General features: G+C 43.4%; 1 protein-coding gene across 1 annotated transcript in view; it reads left to right on the plus strand.

The window, feature by feature from the left end:
* LOC131682532 (trigger factor) overlaps positions 1–22,662 on the plus strand; it is a 31,923-nt gene that overhangs the window by 4,183 nt on the left and 5,078 nt on the right. The window contains exons 2-3 of the mRNA XM_058964077.1: positions 7,065–7,300; positions 17,761–18,083. Of these exons, the coding sequence (XP_058820060.1) occupies positions 7,065–7,300; positions 17,761–18,083 (559 nt within the window). The remainder of the gene's footprint in view (positions 1–7,064; positions 7,301–17,760; positions 18,084–22,662) is intronic.

Genomic DNA, 22,662 nt, shown 5'->3' on the forward strand with positions numbered 1-22,662 from the left:
TTAGCAATCCGCTTTAGGATCAACTATGGTGTGCAGCATCCGAGGGCGGGAGATCCCTGTCAGGTACGCGGGTGGAAGTCCAATCACTTCGACAGCGAAGCTTTCACCGCGGCCCTGGGACTGGAGGCCAACACCGATAGTCTAAGCAGGGATGCGCTGGTAGCTGTTCTATCACGCGCGAGCGACACCACTATGCAGGGAAAAATCCTGCCCGGTATAATGGTGGAGTGCCGAGATTGCAGCTCTACGATCAGCCTGCCTCAGAGCTAGACGTAGGATGCAAAGAGCCCGCACCGAGGATGCAAGAGAGAACCGCCATGAAGTGTTTCGAGCTGCGAAATTGGCCCTTAACAAGGCCATTAAAAGCAGCAAGAGAGCGTGTTTCGACAACCTGTGTGAGAGTGCCAACACGAATCCGTGGGGTGACGCCTACAAGATCGTGATGGCCAAGACCAAAGGGGCTCTTCACCCCCAGAACGGTCTCCGGACCGGTTGGCGACGATTATCGAAGTACTCTTCTCGTCTCGAGCCACAAGCCCCTGGCCACCTGCACAACGAGACAGTGCGGGTACGGCCGAAATGGTGGCTCCGGTGACGAATTAAGAACTACTCGCAGTGGCTAAATCCCAAGCAATGAACAAAGCTCCAGGGCCGGATGGAGTTCCAAACAGCGCTCTCAAGGCAGCGATCATAGCGAACCCGAACATGTTCAGGCTAGCTATGCAGAGATGCCTTGACGAGTGCCGTTTCCCCGATAGATGGAAAAGGTAGAAACTGGTGCTGTTGCCGAAGCCCGGGAAGCCGCCAGGCGACCCATCGGCTTACAGACCAATCTGTCTGATAGACACGACTGGCAAACTGCTTGAGAGGATCATCCTCAACAGGCTCACCCCGTACGCGGAAGGTACGGACGGTCTGTCAAGCAACCAGTTTGGCTTTCGGAAGGGTAAGTCCACAGTGGACGCTATCAACTCAGTGATAAAGACTGCCGAGATAGCGATCCAACGAAAAAGGCGATACGGTGCGTTAGTGACGCTTGACGTGAAGAACGCATTCAACAGCGCAAGCTGGGATGCTATCGCGCTTTCGTTACACCGGCTTAGCCTACCGGTGGGTCTGTAGCGGATCCTGGAAAGGTACTTCCAGAACCCCGTACTGCTATACGAGACCGATGCCGGTCAGAAAAGGGTTCCGATTACTGCCGGAGTCCCGCAGGTCTCGATCCTAGGCCCGCTGCTATGGAACCTCGTGTATGACGGGGTTCTGAGACCGAAGTTCCCTCCTGGGGTCAACGCGACTGCTGTTGCGGCTCTATCGAGAATGATGTCCAACAGCTCAAAGGTGTGCGCCAGTAGACGTAGGTTACTGGCAGGCGTTGCCGTATCTATTCTCAGGTACGGCGGCCCGTCATGGTCAAGAGCACTGAGGATAACCAGTTACCTACAGAAACTGGAGAGCACCTACCGCGTGATGTGCCTCAGAGCGATATCTGCCTACCGCACAATATCACACGATGCATCCTGCGTGATAGCGAGCATGATGCCAGTCGGTCTGGTCATCCGGGAAGATGAGGAGTGCTTCGAGCTACGTGGAAATAGAGGAGCCCGCGAGCGCACCAGGGTGACCTCGGTCGCCAGATGGCAGCGTGAGTGGGATAACTCCTCGAAAGGCAGGTGGACCCACCGGCTGATACATAACATATCGAGCTGGATGGGAAGACCCCATGGGGAAGTTCACTTCCATCTGACACAATTCCTGTCAGGCCATGGCTGTTTCCGTCAGTACCTCCACAGGTTCGGGCACGCGGAGGTCCCAGTCTGCCCGGACTGCCCAGGTGTAGATGAAACTGCCGAACACATACTGTTCGTATGTCATCGGTTCGACGTCGAAAGAAGAGCAATGCTTGACGTCTGTGGCTGGGACACAACCCCTGATGCCCTTATTCAGCGGATGTGTCAATCGGTGGAGAATACTGATATTGCACAGTTCACACCAAATTGAACAGTTTAAAGTGTGATGTATCAAAAGTGTGATCAAAAGTGCAACTCCTTTAACCTGACAGATTTTTGACATTGACATGTATCAAAAACAGACTTCTTACTTTTACTATCGGGTAGGCCAGCATGGCTGCCAGCCTCGCGGTTTTCTATAATATATCTGATCGAAAAGTAATTTTTTTGTCGATTTCCTATCATTTCATTTGGCAACCGTGAAAAAAGTGTGATAGTGAAGTGCATCAAAAATCTAACTTTCAAAGCAATAAACAATATTTAAAGTCTGATAATGCATGACAGACTACAATGGGTACGGCTTGTAGTGCGAATGCCGGTAACAGAGAACAATTAAAGTCATGTGCAGAAGAGAAAGTGGACGAAATCCTTCGCTCAAAATTTGGGTCCCATTCTAATCTGGCACCTTTTCTATGGACGACGGATCTATAGACACATTCCACGCACTTGTATCGCTTACCTCATAAAAATAAATCTGCTAATATAAGTAAAAGTTGTTCTGAAATATGTTGGCATAGGTTTAAGGCTCTAAAATCATAGATATATAGAATTTTTTTAAAAGAATTTTATAACGGTCGTCGATGAAAACCAGTAATACATTTATGACTCGTTTTGCCTTTCTCATATAGAAAGGTTATGCAATCACTCTGAAAAACGTCAACGTAATCCCGGAGGGCCGAGTGTTATATCCAATTCGACTCAGTTCGTCGAGATCGGAAAAAGTCTGTATGTGTGTGTATGTGTGTGTGTGTATGTATGTGCGTATGTGTCAAATAATGTCACTCATTTTTCTCAGAGATGGCTGAACCGATTTGCCCAAACTTAGTCTCAAATGAAAGGTGCAACCTTCCCATCGGCTGCTATTGAATTTTGGATCGATCGGAATTCTGGTTCCGGAATTACGGGTTTCAGAGTGCGGCCATACAGAAATTTCTCATATAAACTATAGGAAAAATTAAAAATAGAATTTTTATTTTTGATGCTAAATGTGTTCAAGGTGCATGAAACGTCGAGATTTGATGCAAACTCGAAAAAAAATTTGACGACGATTCACTTTTTTGGATTTTGGCACATTTTTGCCTTTCTCATATAGAAAGGTTATGCAATCACTCTGAAAAACGTCAACCTAAATGTTTTTTTCGAATCGCATAAGGTTTCTGGATTTTAACAGGGGTATAGTTGATGGTTTACGGAGAGGGGTTACACCCCCCTTCCTCTACTGTTCACTTCCCTCCCTTAAAAATCTCCTTAGATCACCCCTCAGACCACCACCCCATCCAGCCCTCATGTCCCTCTCTTTCAACCCCATCATCTTTAAACCACCACTATATCACAAAGCATACCAATTTAAGCTGGGCAGTCGTTCGTTCATGGGACATTCGCCCTCCTCACATACCCACCCCCGCATGACAAAATGAGTTAGCAAGCAGATAACATTGATCTAATGCTGATTAGGCTAATGGAGTATGATATTTTTTTGTTTCAAGTGTTTCACCGTCGACACGTAGCTCATCAAGTTCGTGGCTGGCATGCCTTTGTGTAAAAGTGCAAAGTGTACTAAGAATGTAATGGACATTTCCACAATTATGTTGAATATAAAAAGCCTCCGTGCCATAGTTTAGAGAAATGAGAAAGGCACAATTGCACCGCTAGGTGGATTAAAACAGGTTCTTAATAATTGAATTGATTTTTCCGTACCACACCGACAGGTTTGTAATAAAATTTATTTGGAATAAGCTTAAATTCCATTTTATTGTTCACATATTGTACAAAGATTTCATCTTCGGACGCAGATTTATTGAGTGAATTGATCGTCGGATAAAAGGGGGCAAAAATTGACCATTTTTGCGTTGTCCCCTAACGCAAATATGTTTTTTTTTTCAATTTTTCACGAAAACAAAGCACGCTATCTATGAAATCTTTTCAGAAGCTATTAGTACTCATCAATACCTTTCTAAAAATGTGCTATTTGTATATAACAAGCTTTGAAATCGTTCTTTCACAGGGGTGCACTGAACTGCTGTCTCCTAACGCTTTCCGTTACACTACGATAAATCCTTCTGCGGAGTTACTTTGAGAGCCTACAGAACAGTATATAGACATAAAAGATATAACCAACCTATTTCAGCAATACCGCAGCCATGCAGTGTTACGGGGGGCATCAGGGGCGGTGAGAAGGAGGTACCATTAAGAGGGGGATGCCATTAAGGGGGAGGCCTACCTTAAAATATCGAAAAATGATCAAGTTTTTTATTACATCTATCAGTAAATAAACTGTCTAAGGATAAATCAACAATTTAAGAATAGAGTTCGACGTGATTTCAAAGATATAGTCCATTCTTTACGCTTTTTCCACGCTTTAGAATGCCAAATAAGTATGAGAGCGCGCGGAAGAATTTGGTCATAGAGAACAACACTCACTCTTTCTCCTTAAACATTCTTTCAACTTGACAGGATAATTTTTGACTACTTGGAACTAATCACGGTTTGTCTTTTCGGGATAGATTTTCTTCAACATGAACCAAACATCGTAGTTCAATGCAGCTTTTTAATGTTTTTATAGTACGTTAAATTCAAAATGTTATCCTGAGGGGATACGCATTTCTTAGAATTCGCTAATACAATTTCACGAAATTTTCCAGTTTTATGTCATTTAGATAATTAGGTCCAGCCATCATTTAGACCAATAGACCGCAATTGTGTGAAATTTTTTAACGATTTTTTTTGTACTCTAATATATCTAAATTTTCAAAAGCTGGATCTTACCCTTCTTTTCCAAAAATTGCGTAAAACGGCTACATTTTGATTAATTTCCGCAATCATCACTAATAAGTGTCGTCTTGCAGATCTATAAGTAGAAACAGTTGTACAAACGCCAGAGGTTGAACTGGAAAGGCGATTTTCTCTTTCGAAATGTTAATTTTAACCGTATTACTGGTTTTTCGCGACAACATTATATACAATTTGTAAATATAATAACTGTTCGACTGAGTATAATCGTTTGACAGTCTTACCTTTGTTGAGTTGCTCCAGAGTCACATTTGTATATTTGTAACGCAACACAAAATAAATGTTGAACGTATTTTATCTGCCCTAATCAACAGTCAATTTTATTTTCAAGATTTTATAATGTCAAAAGACAAAGTCAGTGCACCAAAATCACTTGAAAAAAACTTATTTGGTCAACAAAATAATGAAATTTGAGACACCCTAACAAATAGGTAATTGTATTTCATATATTTTCCGATGTCAATAATGTATTAAACTTACCAAAACTACTTGAAACCACCTTTTTCGATCTATTAGAAAGTGGCGATTGTGGTCGACAATTCTATACCGCGCCACTCTATGGTATGCGGTGTGTCCTGTTCTCAATCCATATTAATTTGATTTCTAAATATCATTTGTCAAATACACATGAAGGTGAAACAAGAAATACATCTGGTTTGGCATTTTAAATCTTTATTTTGAGTTATTTACAGGTTCAGAGATAATATACATCGCTTTGTTTGAGCTTCAACAAATTCTTCAGTCGCGTTAGTGGACAACACTTCATATGCGACCGTTTGTGTTCATTTTGGTGTTGTCCCCTAACGCAGTGTTCGTAGCGGTCGTGAAAAAATTTTCCTAAAAACTCGAAAATCTAAGTATACAGTATTGTTTTGTGACTATCGATGATCAAATTTCTAGAACAAATAGATGCTCTAAAGTTTGAGACAGAGCAGGTTTTTTGATAAATACAAGTGTAGGTTGGAAAATCAATTTCTTGCGCTGTTGTCCCCTAACGCGACATTTTCACCTCTCAGAATGAAAGGACAACCTGAAAACCATCAAACCCATAACATTAACGTTGTGTTAGGACTTTTAAAGTATTCAATTAAGTTTTTCGAGCGCACCGTAGGATTTTTCAAACGACGAGCTGTTAACAGTTGCATGATGCGTGCAAACGTTGTCCCCTAACGCTGGAATGTGTCTATAGTTGATTCGTGTGGATTTTTATAATGCAGAATTGAATAAATGTAATCCAATTCAGAAAACAAGCCATTTACATCTCCAGAGTGTGTATTAACGATTGAAAGTATGTTGAATTTCCAACCGAATATTGTATCTAGGGTAGACGAGCCCTTATTCATCTCATTAGGCAGGATGTCACACTATTTCGTTGATAACTTGACTTAGAGTGACTGGATTGCGCTTAAATAGGTGTCATCATCTTTGCTTCGTTCCTAAGAAGCAGTACAGTTAAAATTTTTGCCTGGAAAATGTGAAATGCTCGTACTTGTGCGAAGTGAAAAGTCGAGTACAACGTACCCATATTCATCCCAACATTTGAGCTAATGCATTGAATAGAGATAGCAGACACTGTTCTAACTAATGTGTTCAAATGGATGGGATGAATAGAGGAGCTAAGATGATTTAGGGCGCAGTAACCCTATTCGAACTTTCAGTAAGTACTTATACGTTTTATCAGCAGAAATAAGTTAACTCACTGTTTCGTAGCAATCACGTCATTAAATAATTTTACAAAAATGATTAAAAGCGAAACTGATGTGTCATTGCGTTATGTAATTTTGGCAAAACACCCGCTAATTATTGCTACAGCTCGATAATCTGAACTTAATCAGTCCATCCCGACGACAGATAGGATTGATAGTAATTGACACCAGTTAAAGATAGCTCTAGCCAGTCATTGTCTCTAAACTGTGATAATGTTACACGTCAGGTCGAATGTGATAATTTATTCCGAAATTCCACGTATATGCACTAGTAATCGACGTATAATTTTGGCAGAGACGCACTCTCATCTAATCAATTTCAGGGTCTTCCCGCAGGCGATAATACATGACTGCAGTATGCAAGCTCACTCCGAAAGATTCAACCGTCTCAAACCTGATTTCTATATGGTAAATGCGAAACTCCAGTTCCATATCATGCAATTATACCGGTCCAGTGCCCCCATTAGCTACATTGTTGCGTTGTAATCAGCAGTGATCCTTGCCTGGCAGCCGCATTTTCGAATCACACGTAACTTATTGCTCATTCACTGTTCAACAGATTTTACCAACTGCATCCCGGTGGGTGAACCTGATAAGCTGAGCGACCAGCTTGCTGCGAGCACGTGGCTGTCGTCGAGCAGTCAAACTTCAGCCGCTCCGCCACCACTGGTTTTCCCTAGCGGGAACACTGGAGTTTACAAAATAGTGGAAAATGACACCGCTCTCAAGATTCTACAGGCGCGGACGGCAGCCGAGCTTGCGGAGGCTAGTAGCAATGACGAAACGACTACTGAGGTAAGTGTGACCATATTGTAATTACCATTTTAATTGTCGTGAGTAACGGGATAAAGATCGGTGCTCGGGTTCTAGATCAAATTGAAATGGCTAACTGCCCGTCGATTTGTAGTAGTTATCCCACTGCATTCATCTCTCACGTATAAATACAGCCGCTTCTTCGCCGCGATTTCGACGAATGTGTCGCTCTCGATGCTGTTGACTCAGAGTGGGATTATTAGCCCATTGAAGGGGATTCCAGGAAGGTAGTTTACTCTTTTGGATCTCGGTCATTAGATCTAAATAGTAATTATTACTGCCCAGAAAGGCATTGAAATCGAAACAATCCCAACTTATTGACTTGTAGATTCAACCAGTTACAACATTTTAGTCGTTCTCCGTGATTACCTGCTGATGCCTGTTTTCTGTGTCGTCACGTCATTTTTAAAAGCTTACATAGACATTAATTGGTAACTATAAAAAGCGACTAAAATGCTAGTTTTATTTGCAACATAAAGTTCATTATGATTGATTTACTAATATATGATTTAGCATCAATTGATATCCGACGAGTGTATATAATTCGTGGCTATATGAACATCTCAGTAAAACCACTGTTTTAGCACCTTTTGGCTTCTTTTACACCTTTTTCTTGCTTATTGTTCGATTGGTTTACTGGATTAAGTGTTTTTAGTACGGGACGCATTCCCCGCATAAGAATGAAATTGAGTGTCTTTAGAAATACTATTGCATTAAGAAGACGCCAAAACGCAAACTGGCTTCTCAGCTGTATGGCTATCAGCAAATTGAAATGTATTTTGCCTAGCACGCTTCAGTGAGGTGCCTCGTGTTTATGCTAAGCGTAGAGTGCACTAACGGAAATTCAATTTGCGTATAATTTCTAACTTTATTCTGGCCAATATCTACCATAATGTTGAGACCTGCTGGGTTGGTTGGAAAATAACTTTCTTAATCAATAGCGTCTTGGTCGTTGTTTATTTCTAACTCGTACACTTTCGTGTCATCATCGTGGTTACTGCCATGTTCATGTTCGCGAACATCTGATTTCATTCTTTGTTTCTTGCCTTTACAGGTTACTAGTGTGGGCTTCCTCAATGATGGTGATGGCTGTTGATTTTGAGATACTTGACGCTGCTTTTGACACCAATATTACCTGAACAGCAGCCACAAATGTGACAATTGTTTGTGGTTCAGTTAATGGTATTGGAGACTATGCATATGCAAAGATGTAATGTAATTTCATAGCACGAACGCTCGGTCTAATGCGAAAAGGCCGGAAGTCCATAGCCTCCATACTTGGCTGGAGCACTACTCTTGCTTCTGCGACCGACCGATCTCATCATCTCACCACAGCAAAAATAAAAGTAACAGTTTCTTTTGTTCTTCCGACGAGTCACACAATATAAAAGAATATGGTCCTTAGCCTCTTGTCCAGTAACTCCTATCCCTACCTCCTCGCGGTGCCAGCTGGGGTACGAGTAACCAACGATCGGGTAGACAAGCCCGGTGGGACCATGGTCGCATGCTGACAGAGAAGGGGGGCTCCTCTTTTCGGAGGGTGAGTCCATCCGAGCGTCTGTTCCCTATGTTAGAGGCGGCTCAAAACAGCGTCTGTTCTCCATGTTAGGGGTGGCTGTATCGTCCTCGTGTCAGTGTGGGACTCTAAACAGACAGGGGGTTGGGGGAGGCCCAACAAATCGCCCTGGAAAACTAACCGTTACGAACAATGCAGAAGAAAATACGAATCGGCAAAGACCTATGCGACGAATTAAATAAGCTTTCGACAGCATAATCTACGACGAACTCCAACCGCGCAACTTTGAAGTCGTAGCACTGCAGGAGCTTTGCTTGACAGGACAAAAGATATGGAAAAGCGGGCATTGGGCGGCGACTTTCGACCAGAGCTGTGGTACCACCAACAAGCTAGGAACTGGCTTTGTAGTGCTGAGTAGGATGCGTCAACGCGTGATTGGATGGACTCCGATCAACGCAAGAATGTGTAAGTTGATAATCAAAACCCGTTTCTTCAACTACAGCATCATCAACGTACACTGCCCATACGATGGGAGACCCGACGACGAGAAGGAAGTGTTCTATACGAAGCTGGAGGCGGTGTACGATGACTGTTTGCAACGGGATGTGAAAATCGTCATCGGTGATATGAACGCTCAGGTAGGACGGGAGGTCATATTTAGACCGGTAATCGCGCCAAACAGATTGCATACCGTATCGAATGACAACGGCCAACGTGAACTTCGCAGGCTCCCGTGGCGTGGTAGTCCGAAGTACACCCTTCCCACGCAAAGATATCCACAAAGCCACCTGGAGATCACCTGACCAACGCACCGAAAACCAAATCGATCACGTTCTAATCGATGGGCGATTCTTATCAGATATGACCAACGTTCGTACCTACCGCAGTGCGAATATAGATACGGATCATTACCTAGTTGCAGTATTCATACGCTCAAAACTCTCGACGGTGTACAACACTCGTCGTAGTCGGATGCCGAGACCCAACATCGCGCAACTTTGGGAGGCCGGGGTTGCCCAAGACTACGCACAGCGGCTAGAAGCAGCACTACCCACGGAAGAACAGCTGGGCGCAACTACTCTTGAAGATGGCTGGAGGGAGATCCGTTCCGCCATAGGCAGTACTGCTATAGCGGCACAAATGCAAGTAGTTAATCGAGGAGAAGAATGCAACACGGGCGAGGATGCTACAGCACGGAACGAGACAGAATGTGGAGCGATACAAACAAGCACGGAACAGGCAAACCTCAGTCCTCCGGAGAAAGAAGCGCCAACAGGAGAAACGAGATTGCGAAGCGCGTAAACGTCACACGAAAGTTCTACGAAAGGTGAACAGTTCGTGCAAAGGATTCGTTCCGCAAGCCGATATGTGCAGGGACTTAGACGGCAACCTTAAGGTAAGAATTCTTACGAACGAGTGTGAGGTGATTGAGAGGTGGAAGCAGTACTGTAACGAGCACCTCAACGATGAAGCAGCAGAGGACGAAGGCGGTATGGCAACGGATCTTGGAGCACGCGCAGAAGACGATAGGCTGCCGGTCCCTGTTCTCCAAGAAGTCAAGGAGAAGATCGGTCGGCTGAAAAATCACAAAGCTGCCGGTGTAGATCAACTACCCAGCGAGCTAATAAAATACGGTGGTGAAACACTGGCTAGAGCGCTGCACTGGGTAATCGCCATAGCTTCGGAGGAGGAGATTCTTCCGGAGGAGTGGATGGAGTGTGTCGTTTGCTCAATCTACAAAAAGGGTGACAAGTTGGATTGCTGCAACTACCGCGCGATCACACTACTTAGCGCCGCCTACAAGGTCCTCTCCCATTTTTTTGCCGCCGATGATACCGAGAGAACTTTCGCCACATTCTGTAGTCCTTGACTGACGGCGAACATGGACTGGAGAGTGTGAGAGAAGTATCCCCATAGAGACCACCAGGCGATTCACTACCGCATCGGCCAATGGAACCCTGCTGCAGCACAAAGAAGGACGGGCCGCAAGCTAAAGTGGAAGACGAAAGCCTTTAACGAAAACCTCTTTGTTGAGTTACTTCGGCGAACAACGGAATCAAGTACGTTGATGCGGCTGATCGAACAAGAAGGATTGTGACGTATGTCTCGAAAACTAGGGACATGCAGTAGACGGCGTGCAGCTTACTGGTTAAATGAGTAACTCAGTACGCTACACGCTGCTTGTCTTAGATCCAGAAGGCGGGCTCAGAGCGTGAGATCGGAGAGGGAGAGAGGTTGGGACTGTTTAAAACGGGAGATCAAGCTTAGCAAGCCAATTACCATAAGTAGTTGTGCTGAGAAATAAACGCCAATCCCTGGGGGACGCGTACTGAGTCGTCATGACGAAGACGAGGGTCCGTCGACACCAGCTGTAATATACCCGGGTTGAGGGTCTCTTCCCGAACCACGATTCAACTACCTGGTCACCGACACCGTACGGCGAAGACGAAGGAGGTAACACAGCCGAGTGGCAAGTGACTAACGACGAGCTCAAAGAAGCGTCGATGTGACTAAAATCAAAGAAAACCCTCGGTCCGGATGGAATACCAACCGTGGCGCTGAAAGCTGCGATCCTGGCATATCCGGACATGTTCAGGATGCTACTGCTGAAGTCTTTAGATGATGGTAATCACCGCAATGAGGAAGGTGCAGAAACTGATGTTGCTGTCAAAGTCAGGGAAGTCACCGGGCCATCCAGCCTCGAATAGACCAATGCCGCAGCGTGGCATAAAAGAATGAGCCAGATCCTGAAAAGCTACTTCCAGAGTAGAGCACTGCTGTACCAGACGAACAAAAGGGCAATAGGCAATGCGAGTCACAGCGGGCGTTCCTCAGGGCTCCATTCTCTGTCCAACACTTTGGAATGGGATGTACGATGGGGTCTTAACACTGCGGCTTCCCAGGAAAGTGAAAATTGGAGGCAGTATGCCTTGTCGCCGAGATGATCCCCACCTGCATTACCCTGACGGAGGATATCAAGTGCCACAATCAATGAAACGTCAGAAACGTTAGGAAGATGATGAGAATCGATTCGATGGTGACCTGGCAGCAGTAATGGGACAATACGGAGAAAGGGAAGTGGGCCTACCGGCTCATCCAAACCTGTCGGCGTGGGTCAATAGAAAGCACGGAGAGATGACCTTCCACCTGAAACAGCTCCTACCGAGCCACGGCTGCTTAAGGAGCTTCATCGGTGTGGGTAAGCCACATCAACACTGTGCCTGGAGTGTGAGAACGTCGAGGAGACACCGGAGCGTCTTTGAATGTCCGAGGTTTGAAGTGACGTGCGGGAAGCTACTTAAAACGGGAGGACCGGACATCAACCCGGATAATGTAGCCTACAGAATGACAAGCGACGTAAAGACGTGGAACGCAGTAAACAAAGATATGATGTAGATCAGTGGTTCTCCATCTGGGGTCCGCGGACCCCTAGGGAGCCGCAAAGTCATTGAAGAAAAATATATTTTCCGAGTGCATATTGAAATTTAAAGTCATGTTTCCTAACAAATCGAAAATAACATATTGATAGCATACAAAATTGATGTTTATCTATGGGGGTCCGCAGTAACCCAGTGTGATATCTAAGGAGTTCTTGGTACGAAAAAGGTTGAGAACCGCTGATGTAGATCATGACCGTCTTACAACGGAATGGACATCGAACAACGGTTTCGGGAGAGCAATCACCGCCAGGGAACTCTCCGCAGGAATAAGCTAGATTCACCGCCGAGGACTAGTCGAGTAGACTGCAACAGAGCAGCGAGTATGAGTCGTCGAAACACCAGCGACCGGACGTCACGCTCCATGCGGATTCGTCAGACCGGCCACGGCACTTCACCGGTTGTTCCGATAGAAAAATAGCGAAAACCAAAGAAGAATCGATATTGGGAGAACTTTATTCGCCAGGGAACTCTCCGTTAGCGTAAGCTAGATTCGCCGCTGGTGACTAGACTGAGTAGACAGCGACGAGGCACCACTAGTCGCGGGTCATCGGCGCACCAGTGCACCGGACACCCTGCTTCACCAGAATCGCCGAACTGACCTCGGCACCCAGCTGATTAGCTCGATCTCGAGAGAACTTCTCTCGTCGGGGAATTCTCTGTCAGAGTACGTCAGGTCCATCGTCGTGGAATAGACCGAGTTGTTCGCGAACAAGTCGAGAAGCTGAATGGACCATCAAGGAAGTAGTGCTAAATGGCCCAAGAAGAGAACTAAAGGGCTTAAAGGAGTTGCGATGCTAAATGGCACCGGTCACGGAGCCAAAGGACTCAAGAAGTTGTAATACTGAAACCAAATAAGAATCGGTATCGGGAGAACTTCTTTCGTCCGGGACCTCTCCGTCATTGTACAGTCAGATTCACCGCAGGGAACGAGACCGCGTAGATCGCGACGATACACGACCAGCTGCGCCGGGGCTCCAGCAAACCGGATGCCCTACTCTACCGGAGCACCTGGCTGATTGGCTCGCTTTCCAACTTCTCTCGCCAGGGAACTTTTCGTCGGAGTAGGCTAGATCTATCGTCGGGGACTAGACCGAGTAGTTCGCGAACCAGTCGGAAGCTCAACGAGGAAGTGGTACTGAATTGCACAATGGAACTGAAGGGCTCAGTAAACTAGACATTCTGAAGTTTGCCGCCCAGATTGTCCTCATAGGGGAAGAGCATTAATTCTATACCAACAGCTAGCTTTCCTACCTTGACTACCCAAACCCGCTTTTTTCATATACACTCAAGTTTTTTTTTACGCGGTTTTTTTTTGCGCGGTATTTTTTTACGCGGTTTTTTTTTTACGCGGATTTTGAAATTTACGCGGTTTTCATTTACGCGGATTTTGAAATTTACGCGGTTTTCATTTACGCGGATTTTGAAATTTACGCGGTTTTCATTTACGCGGTTTTTGAAATTTACGCGGTTTTCATTTACGCGGATTTTGGAATTTACGCGGTATCCATCAATGAGGTTCCCTTTATCGCGGATTCTTAAATTTAAGTGGTCTTCATTTACGCGGATTTTGAAATTTACGCGGTTTTCATTTACGCGGATTTTGAAATTTACGCGGTTTTCATTTACGCGGATTTTGAAATTTACGCGGTTTTCATTTACGCGGATTTTGAAATTTACGCGGTTTTCATTTACGCGGATTTTGAAATTTACGCGGTTTTCATTTACGCGGTTTTCATTTACGCGGCTCGTATCCCCCGCGTAAAAAAAAAACCTGAGTGTATATACAAAAAAAATCAAATCCCCCCCCCCCCAATTTTCTTACTACGCCACTGCGGAGGGCAAACTATCGACGAATGGACAAGTCGAACAACTGTCCGAATCTAAACGCGCTTGTCAACTGTGGTGAAGGACCTAGAAGATTAAATACTTATTTGCGGTGCCTCAGCCAAGGATCCCCGCAAATGTTTCCCGAAAGTGGAACTCAGACTTTTTAGGAATTTCAGTGGAGTAATTATTCATTTGTCAGATTCTCAAACGGAGATTGGTATACGTGATTTCTCTTCCACCGAAAAGTGGGAACGAAACCTAGTCAGCTCTCTGACCGCTGTACCGGGGTTTCATAAAGATCTAATGACGGTTATCGGTCAGAAGCGACATAAAAAAGTAAGAAATTTAAATAATAATAATTATAGTGTTTAGATTTTGAATATTAAAAAAAACTAATAATTGCCTAACCTCGTGAGGTGAAAACTTTCTGAATCAATGCTATGGGATATTGTATTTTTGTTGGCTTGGGGGTTCAGCTCATGTTGGCAAAAATATCCATTGACCCTGCATCTATGCATCTACAGTACGAAAACGCACGACAAGCTATTCAGATACCCAGATCAGTGACAGGCAGGTCAGCAATAGGAGCATCTCACAGTGACGACACGTAAACAAACGCGGTTGCACGCACCTGATGGACTCAACACGATGAAGACCACAGTGGCAGACATTTACGACATACTTCCAGCGATGCGATGTAAACAAAATAATTTACTTATATCCTTACGCGAAAATCATTGCGATCTTTATCTTCGTGACGCGGTGGATTGCGACCGGCGATGGTCGCAGGCGTACGCCTGCAGGCATTCTTTCGTAATATTGAACCTAATTGGTCAATTACCGGGACAAGTAACTGCCACCGAGCAGAATCGCGCTCTTGCCCGAAGAAAGTCGGTAGGGGATTGTTGGGCTAAATCAGTGACCGGAATTAAGGGATTTCTCGCGAGGTTTTTTTTTTGAAAAGGGCCAATGAACAATTGGGCACAATCTACTGTCGAACCGTTACTGGTCAGGTATAGATAATATCATCTTTTAATAAATTTAATAACTTAAAATTAGGGAATAAAAACTATCTGTTAACATTTAACTTTGAGGAGAAACTGTTATCGGAGCTTCCCAATACCGTTTTTGCTTGACCCCGACTCTAAGTCAGGTGGCAACCCCAACCAGTTCATACATTTTAACAGCAGTTGGGGTTAGAACTATAAACACTCATAGTAATAGACTCGCGGATGTAAAAACCGCAAAACTGGCAACTAGAAAAACAAGCATGTTAAACTGGCATCACCCAAAAATGTGCAAGCTCGAACGTGCTCGACTGTATTCGATCATCTGTTTTTATCAAAATAATTTTTCAAGTGGTTCAATATATGAATCAAACGAGAAGTTATATGTTTGATACCGAGCAACAAGAAATTGAGAAAAGAAAGAAAAAAATCCAATTTCTTCAGAAACACAAAGTTGATGAAAAAGAGCATAAGTAAAATGCTTTTTGTGTAGTTATATTGAACACAATAAATATCTTTCTAAATAACTTTGTGAAATACTAATACGGACATGAAAAGTGAAGCCTACGGTGAATAACAAAATATATTTTTTTAAATAAAATCGCAATACTTGTTCTGCTTGTTTGCATTGAATGACGTCATGCTCGTTTGGCTCCGGATTTTGACAGTTCGTTTGGCTCGATAAAAGTACCTTCGCTGATCTATTACTATGAGTGTCTATAGTTAGAACCTGACTCAATTTTGCTTCAAGCAAAAACGACGTAAGAAAGTGGATTTTGACAGTTGGTTCATAAGTCCTTTTCAAAAAGACGCGAGATTTTATTAGTGGTGTATACTGCATCCACTGTGTAGCATATGTTTTAAATTCACGCTGCCTGGTTGGACCAAACAGCTTTTATGTAGATCTCTCTTCGTACACAAATAGGAAGTGCTTCTGTACCCAACTACCCACTGTACTTGGATCCAGGCGTTTGTGTACTTGTTCAATTTAGCGTTGCGAATATGATTTATATAATTTCTGCGTACGTACACCGTAAATCGGTCTGAACTGGTACGATTTCTCTCTCTCTGTGTCTCTTGCGGTTACTGGGATGTAGCACTGGCAGCGTAAATTGGAGCAAGATGATTGTCTTGAACTGTCGTTTGTGTCGAGACACAATGAATTTTAAATGATAAAATCTTTTTTAAAGAGGTCGTTAATTTGCTGTCCTGGGATTTCCGAGAAGGTGGTGACGTTTAGGGCGTTAGTCACCAATCCTCTTCCAAGTTCTTGCTACAAAGCGAACCTCGCAACCTTGGATTTTTTTTGTGAGGCGGAGATAAATTTTCTGGTCACAGCAGCAGATGGCTTGCCAAATCAAGAAATTATCGTGTTTTTGTACTTATTCGAAATTGTTTATATATTGTTTATAAGTAGTTTATAAAACAAAAATCTCCTGCCTAATCTTCCTTCGGAAGGGAACTGTAAGGCAATTTTTGTCATTGTGGCTTTTATCGTTGGTTGCCCAAGTGAAATCCGTCTCAATCAAATTTGGGTTTTATTTCAGCTATGGTGTATGTGTGTGTCTGGTTAATCACCTAGTTAACACTCACTATTGGATGGCCACAATATGATTCACATTCACCACCGGTTAGTCACACTAACCTCGCGGTTGTGTCTCTAATCTTATTCATCGCCAGATGTACATCATACCTAATCTGCCCAAAAGAGTGAAGTTCAAAACATTACAATGTACTCAATTATAGATCGAGCTCTGATTCTGCATCCTACGTTTAGAACGATCCAGTGGGCCTTCCCCCACCGATCGATCATTCGACGGTCACTCAAACGCTCGTGATGGGTAAATTCCTCTCAGGCGGAACCCGGCAACTCTCAACACTCGAGCTAGGGCTAATTATTATTGTTTATTGATCACTTATTAGCAGGCCATTGCTTGACCGCGCCGTTTTCTTTCGACCTGTATCTGTTTGCGCTGTTTACACTGTAATCCTTGCTTGACAAGCAGTAAGCCGACTCGAACGAAGAGTGCACAATGTAAACAGATTTATAAATAATTTATGCACGAGAAGAAATAACTTCATCAGTCAGTCTTTGAACCAGACAGTACCGAACCGATCGAAGATGATTACTGTCCGCTTCGGAGATAATTAGTGTGTGCCATATGGAGTCTGGAATAGCCGCCACCCTCCATGAGGGATTGCAATCACTGACGGTAAATATCAGGTTCCCTCCCTTCCGCACACTTGTCTCAAGCCAACAAAAGAGCAGGTGGCCTTTCCCATTATTAGTGAGAAAACACGTTTTGCTCGTCGTGGAATATATTTGCATTGGGTATATTACCAATCCTGTCTATGTTTCACCTACTAGTAAACGATCGCGATCATTCAACGATCTTTTATCTCGTACGTTGGATGCTTCACACGACCAGATACGGAAGCTTATTAAGGCGCCGCAAGGTTCAAGCGGAGTTCATTAGGGTCCTCTCAGCTGTAGTTGATCGAGTCGATCGCAGATGTGATCGGTGATCGGTAGAATATTGATCAATGCGCTGCTCAAGCAAACCATACTTTGTCTCACAGTCGAAACCAGACAGACCTAGGTGTTGTAACTTATTCATCGGTGGTTGTTTGTTTTGTTGTCTTTGTTCCCAGGGTCAAAACGTGCAGCAACAGTCACAACAGCCGCTCTCCGCAGCCGGCAACGGGGTTAGCGATGGTGAGCTGAATGCGGTCAACGGTAACAGCACCGGCAGTCAGTCATCAAACTTTTCCTCGACACCGTCATCCAACAGCAACGACGACGATGACGGCGACGATGATGATGATGGTGAATATGACGATGATGACTATTACAGCACCGAGGCGGATGATAAGGATGACGAACAGAATGATGAGTATGGAACTATCGACACAGAGACGGTCGATGTCCAACCGGAGGATCCGGAAAAGGAGGATGGATTGGAGGAACAGTTCGGGTAAGAAACTATAGGTTTCATAATGCATTTTTCTGTTCTAAAAATATTACCGCTAGAAAAAAAAGTTAAGGTTTTTGTTAATGATTTCTCAACAAAAACTGATCAATATGAATTCAATTCTAACTTCTATAAGTTTAAAGGGTGTTACGATCCAAAATTGATTAACTTCAACTTAACACATTTTTTATTATCGTGCATTAAAAAAAGTGCACTCCTTTTAATGATGTATTTGTCTAACATCATGCCTACTGTTTGCTTATGACATTTGCTCTTCAGTTGTGAAAATCTAAGACAAAATGAGACAACGGGCTTTTTATTTTTCCATTTCTCCTGGTAGAGTACAGAGGGTCAAATAGGCCAGTTTTCTTTGGCAAGCTCGTGCGATGATATTTTTGCACCGATTTAGACAAACAAGAACTCGTTGGAAAGGTTATACATCTGGCAATAATGATTTCGTTTGGCTAAATATTTTTCAAGCCACATCTATTAAGGCGAAGGTAAGTTTTTCGACGTCTTAAAAATCTGGTGGCACGATAGGTCACTTTATGCGAGGTTAAACAAAACGATTTAGAAGCCTAAAAAATCAGCAGTTCTACTTTTATTTTAAGAGTATGAATAGTGCAGATTATTTATAAATTAATAACACAAATAATACTATTTGTTGACATAATTCAGGTAAGAAATTGAGGAAGTGGCAAATGATGTGAAGAATCATGAAATCATGTAGGGAAACGTTGAAAAAACGTGTATTTTTCGGCAGTTGCGTCAGGTTTTGTACTTGCTACTGGCTTGTTCAGTGTCCTCGTCGTCGCCAGAGTGTGGAATAGAAGTTGTGCATTCCGGCTTACGTGGTTGCTTAGCTTCGGGACGACCATATTTGCATTTCATAACAGTTTTTTTGCATTCTTTTTTCTTCTCTTTTTCGATCAATTTTCGTTCTTTTTCGATCTGTTTTTGCCATTTTGCTGCCTCTCTTTTTTCTTCTTTTTCAGCGGCAAATTTTTTTCTTGCTTCGGCGTTTGTTTTTTAGCTGTAGCTGCTTGCTCAGCTCGTAAAGACTCCAGCATCGCTGAATCAGTGAGAAGTGTAGCTTTATGTCGCTTTCGGCCTCGATTCGATGGCTTGCACAGTGGAGCTTTAGGGAATGGCTGGAAGCCTTCAATTGAAATTGATTGCTTGACCTATAGTGCCCCCAAGCGTATGTTTCATGTCGATGCCCGTATTTTTTCAAAACAAAAAATATTGAAAAACCAACATACTCATGTTCACCATTAATTATTACGTAAGAAAAAACTCGCTTGAAATATTTTGACATTGATAAAATATACTGTGCTAAGTACGAAAGACAATGGGTTTTCGCTGAACAACACGCGAAAAATTAAATAACGCCGTGACTACTACAGCCGTTCCACGGTAACAGCCAAAATGACAGTCGTTAACGATGTTCTCTACCGTTTATCTAATTCACACAACATAAGCGACTTATGCAATAACAGCAAAGATAATGCCCTATACCTATTGTACCCCCATACCTAACGTGTGTTCAATAAAAATGATTTTTTTTCAGTCATGTAGTTAAAAAGCAAAAAAAAAATTGCTTATACTCCCTAAAGGAGCAAAATTGGGGCAAACCCCCTAATTTATGCAATAGGTGCACAAACCAACTTAAAGTTAAGTCTGATGTTTTGTGTTTCGGATTCTCCTCGTGAGTGCTTAACAGCTTAAAATTCCTTTTTTTTTATTTGACACGGCTCATAGCGGTAGCTTAACCGAGCCATGGATCTTTTATATGTTTACAAATGTAAAAATAAAAAAAATATTAACTAATATTATTATAATATTGGATCTCGTGCGCGCAGCTTAAAATTCCTGTTAAATAATCTTTGTCGACAGCCAGGAAGACTGGCCATCAAAACGACGAAAAGAATGACCAACTCTTTCGAGCGGAGCCATAACCTCTCCGTCCAAGATGTCACAAATAAGATAAGCTGGGAGTGTCGTTTACAACAGTACCTAGAGCTAAAAAACGAGCCGGAAGCTGATGACTCGGAATAGTAACGATAAGCAAAACAAATCGACCAGAGAACGATCGCGGAAGTTGTACATGAAGATGATTGCGTAGTACAGGAAGATGAAACCTACGCCAAGGCAGACTTTAAACAGCTTTCTGGACAGGAAAAATATACGTCGACTGGAAGAGCAAACGTGGTAGAGATTTTCAAACACATTGATCTGTCGAAGTTCGTAAAGAAATACCTCGTGTGGCAGGCCATCTATTCCTGTGGCTTGAAGAGTGACATTTACATTGCAATCGAGATTATCGACCGAAAATTTATGTGCAGGAGCGCCTGGAAAAACGGCAGTTGCCTTTTCTCAAGTAGCACAATTGTTCCGTTCTGTTTTAGTCGGATCTGACATCTTGTTATTACTGAGAAAAGGCCATGAAGTGGCATGCCGCGAACAACGTTCAGGTGGCGCCCAAGGACATGAACCCTCTTAACACGCCAGAACTTCACCCAATAGAAAAATGTTGGTAAATCGTCAAGCTGAATCTTAAGATTAAGAGAAGACTCAAAAGACAGTTGTCAGGTAGATACAGTTCAAGGAAAACTGACCAAGAACCAAAAGTCAATTTTATAGGATCTCGATTCATCTATTCAATGCGCCAAGAAAAATACCCGAAATCCAGCCCTAGATTAGTCCTGTCACTATTGGGATATTCGATTGATTGACACCGGTGTAGTGGAGTGCACTGGTTCTGCACCATTTTTACACTTTCTACAAAAAGTGCAGAAAACTGGGTATGTTCCATTGCCACTTCTACTAGAAAGTGCAAAACCAGTGCACCCCAATACACCGGTGCACATCAATCGAAAATCCCATATTTTAGTGTCGTATTCTGATGAGAGGAAGTCGAAACGCATCTCCAATCACTAGTCCCGAAAATTCCCTTTTTATTGTGCTCTACAGTGGTGTAAACTCTAAAACCGAAGTATATTTCCACCATGTGTGGATACCTCTCACACCAGTGGCTCTTGGCTCAATCCTAGTCATAATCGTTAGGCATTTTGGAAGTTAAAATTGTTTTGTTATGCTTTTTTCTCGAAGGGATGTTGGTACATTGTTACAAGTGATACATAATTTCTGCAGTTCTGTTTTAATGTTTCTACGTACTTCCCGGAGATAAAACTCTGTACAGTTAGTGATATACATTTCTCGGCATTTTCACGTTCCCATCAACCGGAGCCGCGTGTGTTTGAGTGAGCGAGAGACCGAGCGTTTCTGGAGTATCCAGCCCGTCCGATTCCGCGGGAGAACAAGAAGAACAGCACCTTCTGACGAAAATGCGAAGAACGGTTTTTCCCTATCGGATCGCGAATCCCAAGAGTCCATCAAGTGCATACCGCGAGTGTGTGTGTGTTTGCATATGGTTCTCTTTCTGGATCTCGAAAAAACCCATAAATAGCTGGTTGAAGGGCGTGGAAGTGCGGAGGAAGTACGAAAAAAAAAGATTAACGGTGCGCCTTCGTTCGTGGCTGTGTCACAGATCTGTATTCTAGTCAAACTGTAGAATCCCTGTGCCTGCCTAATACACTTCTTTTGTAAGGCCTCGTCCGACAAAAACCGGGACATTTTGAAGAACCCATGCCCGCAGTAATTTAACTGCTTCTCGATGGGATCGTAACACTTGAAAACTATTAACAGATACCTAGGTTTCATTGGCTGCAGCTGATTGGTATCCGTCGAGGAGCTAGTCTAGAAAAATGGTCCAAGAATTCTATGGATCCGGATGGCCATACTTACTGTCAGTCTGGTTTGCGTTCAGATTGATCAGCTGAAACATGTGTATCTTCGAATTGTTCCTTGTGACGGTCCACATCCACATTCACGCTCCATTTGGCAGCAATGCTACTACGCTGTTTGTGCAACCATTCCTGCAACTCATCGGGAAATATCTGCGCCTTTGACCGCTCAATAGTCGTGACTTCCTCGCGCTCTATTCTTGGGTATAGGAATCTTTCCCGCATGGCCAGAACACACACCTGCAACTTCCTTATTCCGGGACACTTCCGTCTTGTACAACTTCTTTGTTCTTCCGCGAGAATTCATTCCAGCATACACAAATAAACAGCGCGACAGCAACACACCGGGATCCCTTTGGGAATCATTTAGAGGAAGACCACAACTATGCACTGTGGGATCAGTTTTTGACTATTTTTCACCGTTTTCCATCGACGGTAAAGTACCTGTGCGAGCGAAAAATGCACACCGACGTTTGCACTGCGTTCGCTAACTTTTCTTGCTGGCTACCTTCTGAAGCATGAGGCACAGATAACAGACGTTTAGGCTAGAACAAAATTTCTTCAAAAACCTGTGTAAACTTTCAAATTAATAAACGTTGGAAATCCGTGTTTCACTATTGCCATCTGCGCAACTGTTTGCTACACGTGTTTGACAGCTGCACTCTAACTGCATTGTATCGATCACTGCGCCATCTGCAAACGTTTGCCAAACGTATTTCAGACGTCTAATTTATTCGGAATTTCAGTAGCGGGTATTTACACATGATTTAAATCGA

The sequence above is a fragment of the Topomyia yanbarensis genome, chromosome 1, assembly GCF_030247195.1.
Source record: "Topomyia yanbarensis strain Yona2022 chromosome 1, ASM3024719v1, whole genome shotgun sequence".
In the NCBI taxonomy this organism is placed as follows: domain Eukaryota; kingdom Metazoa; phylum Arthropoda; class Insecta; order Diptera; family Culicidae; genus Topomyia; species Topomyia yanbarensis.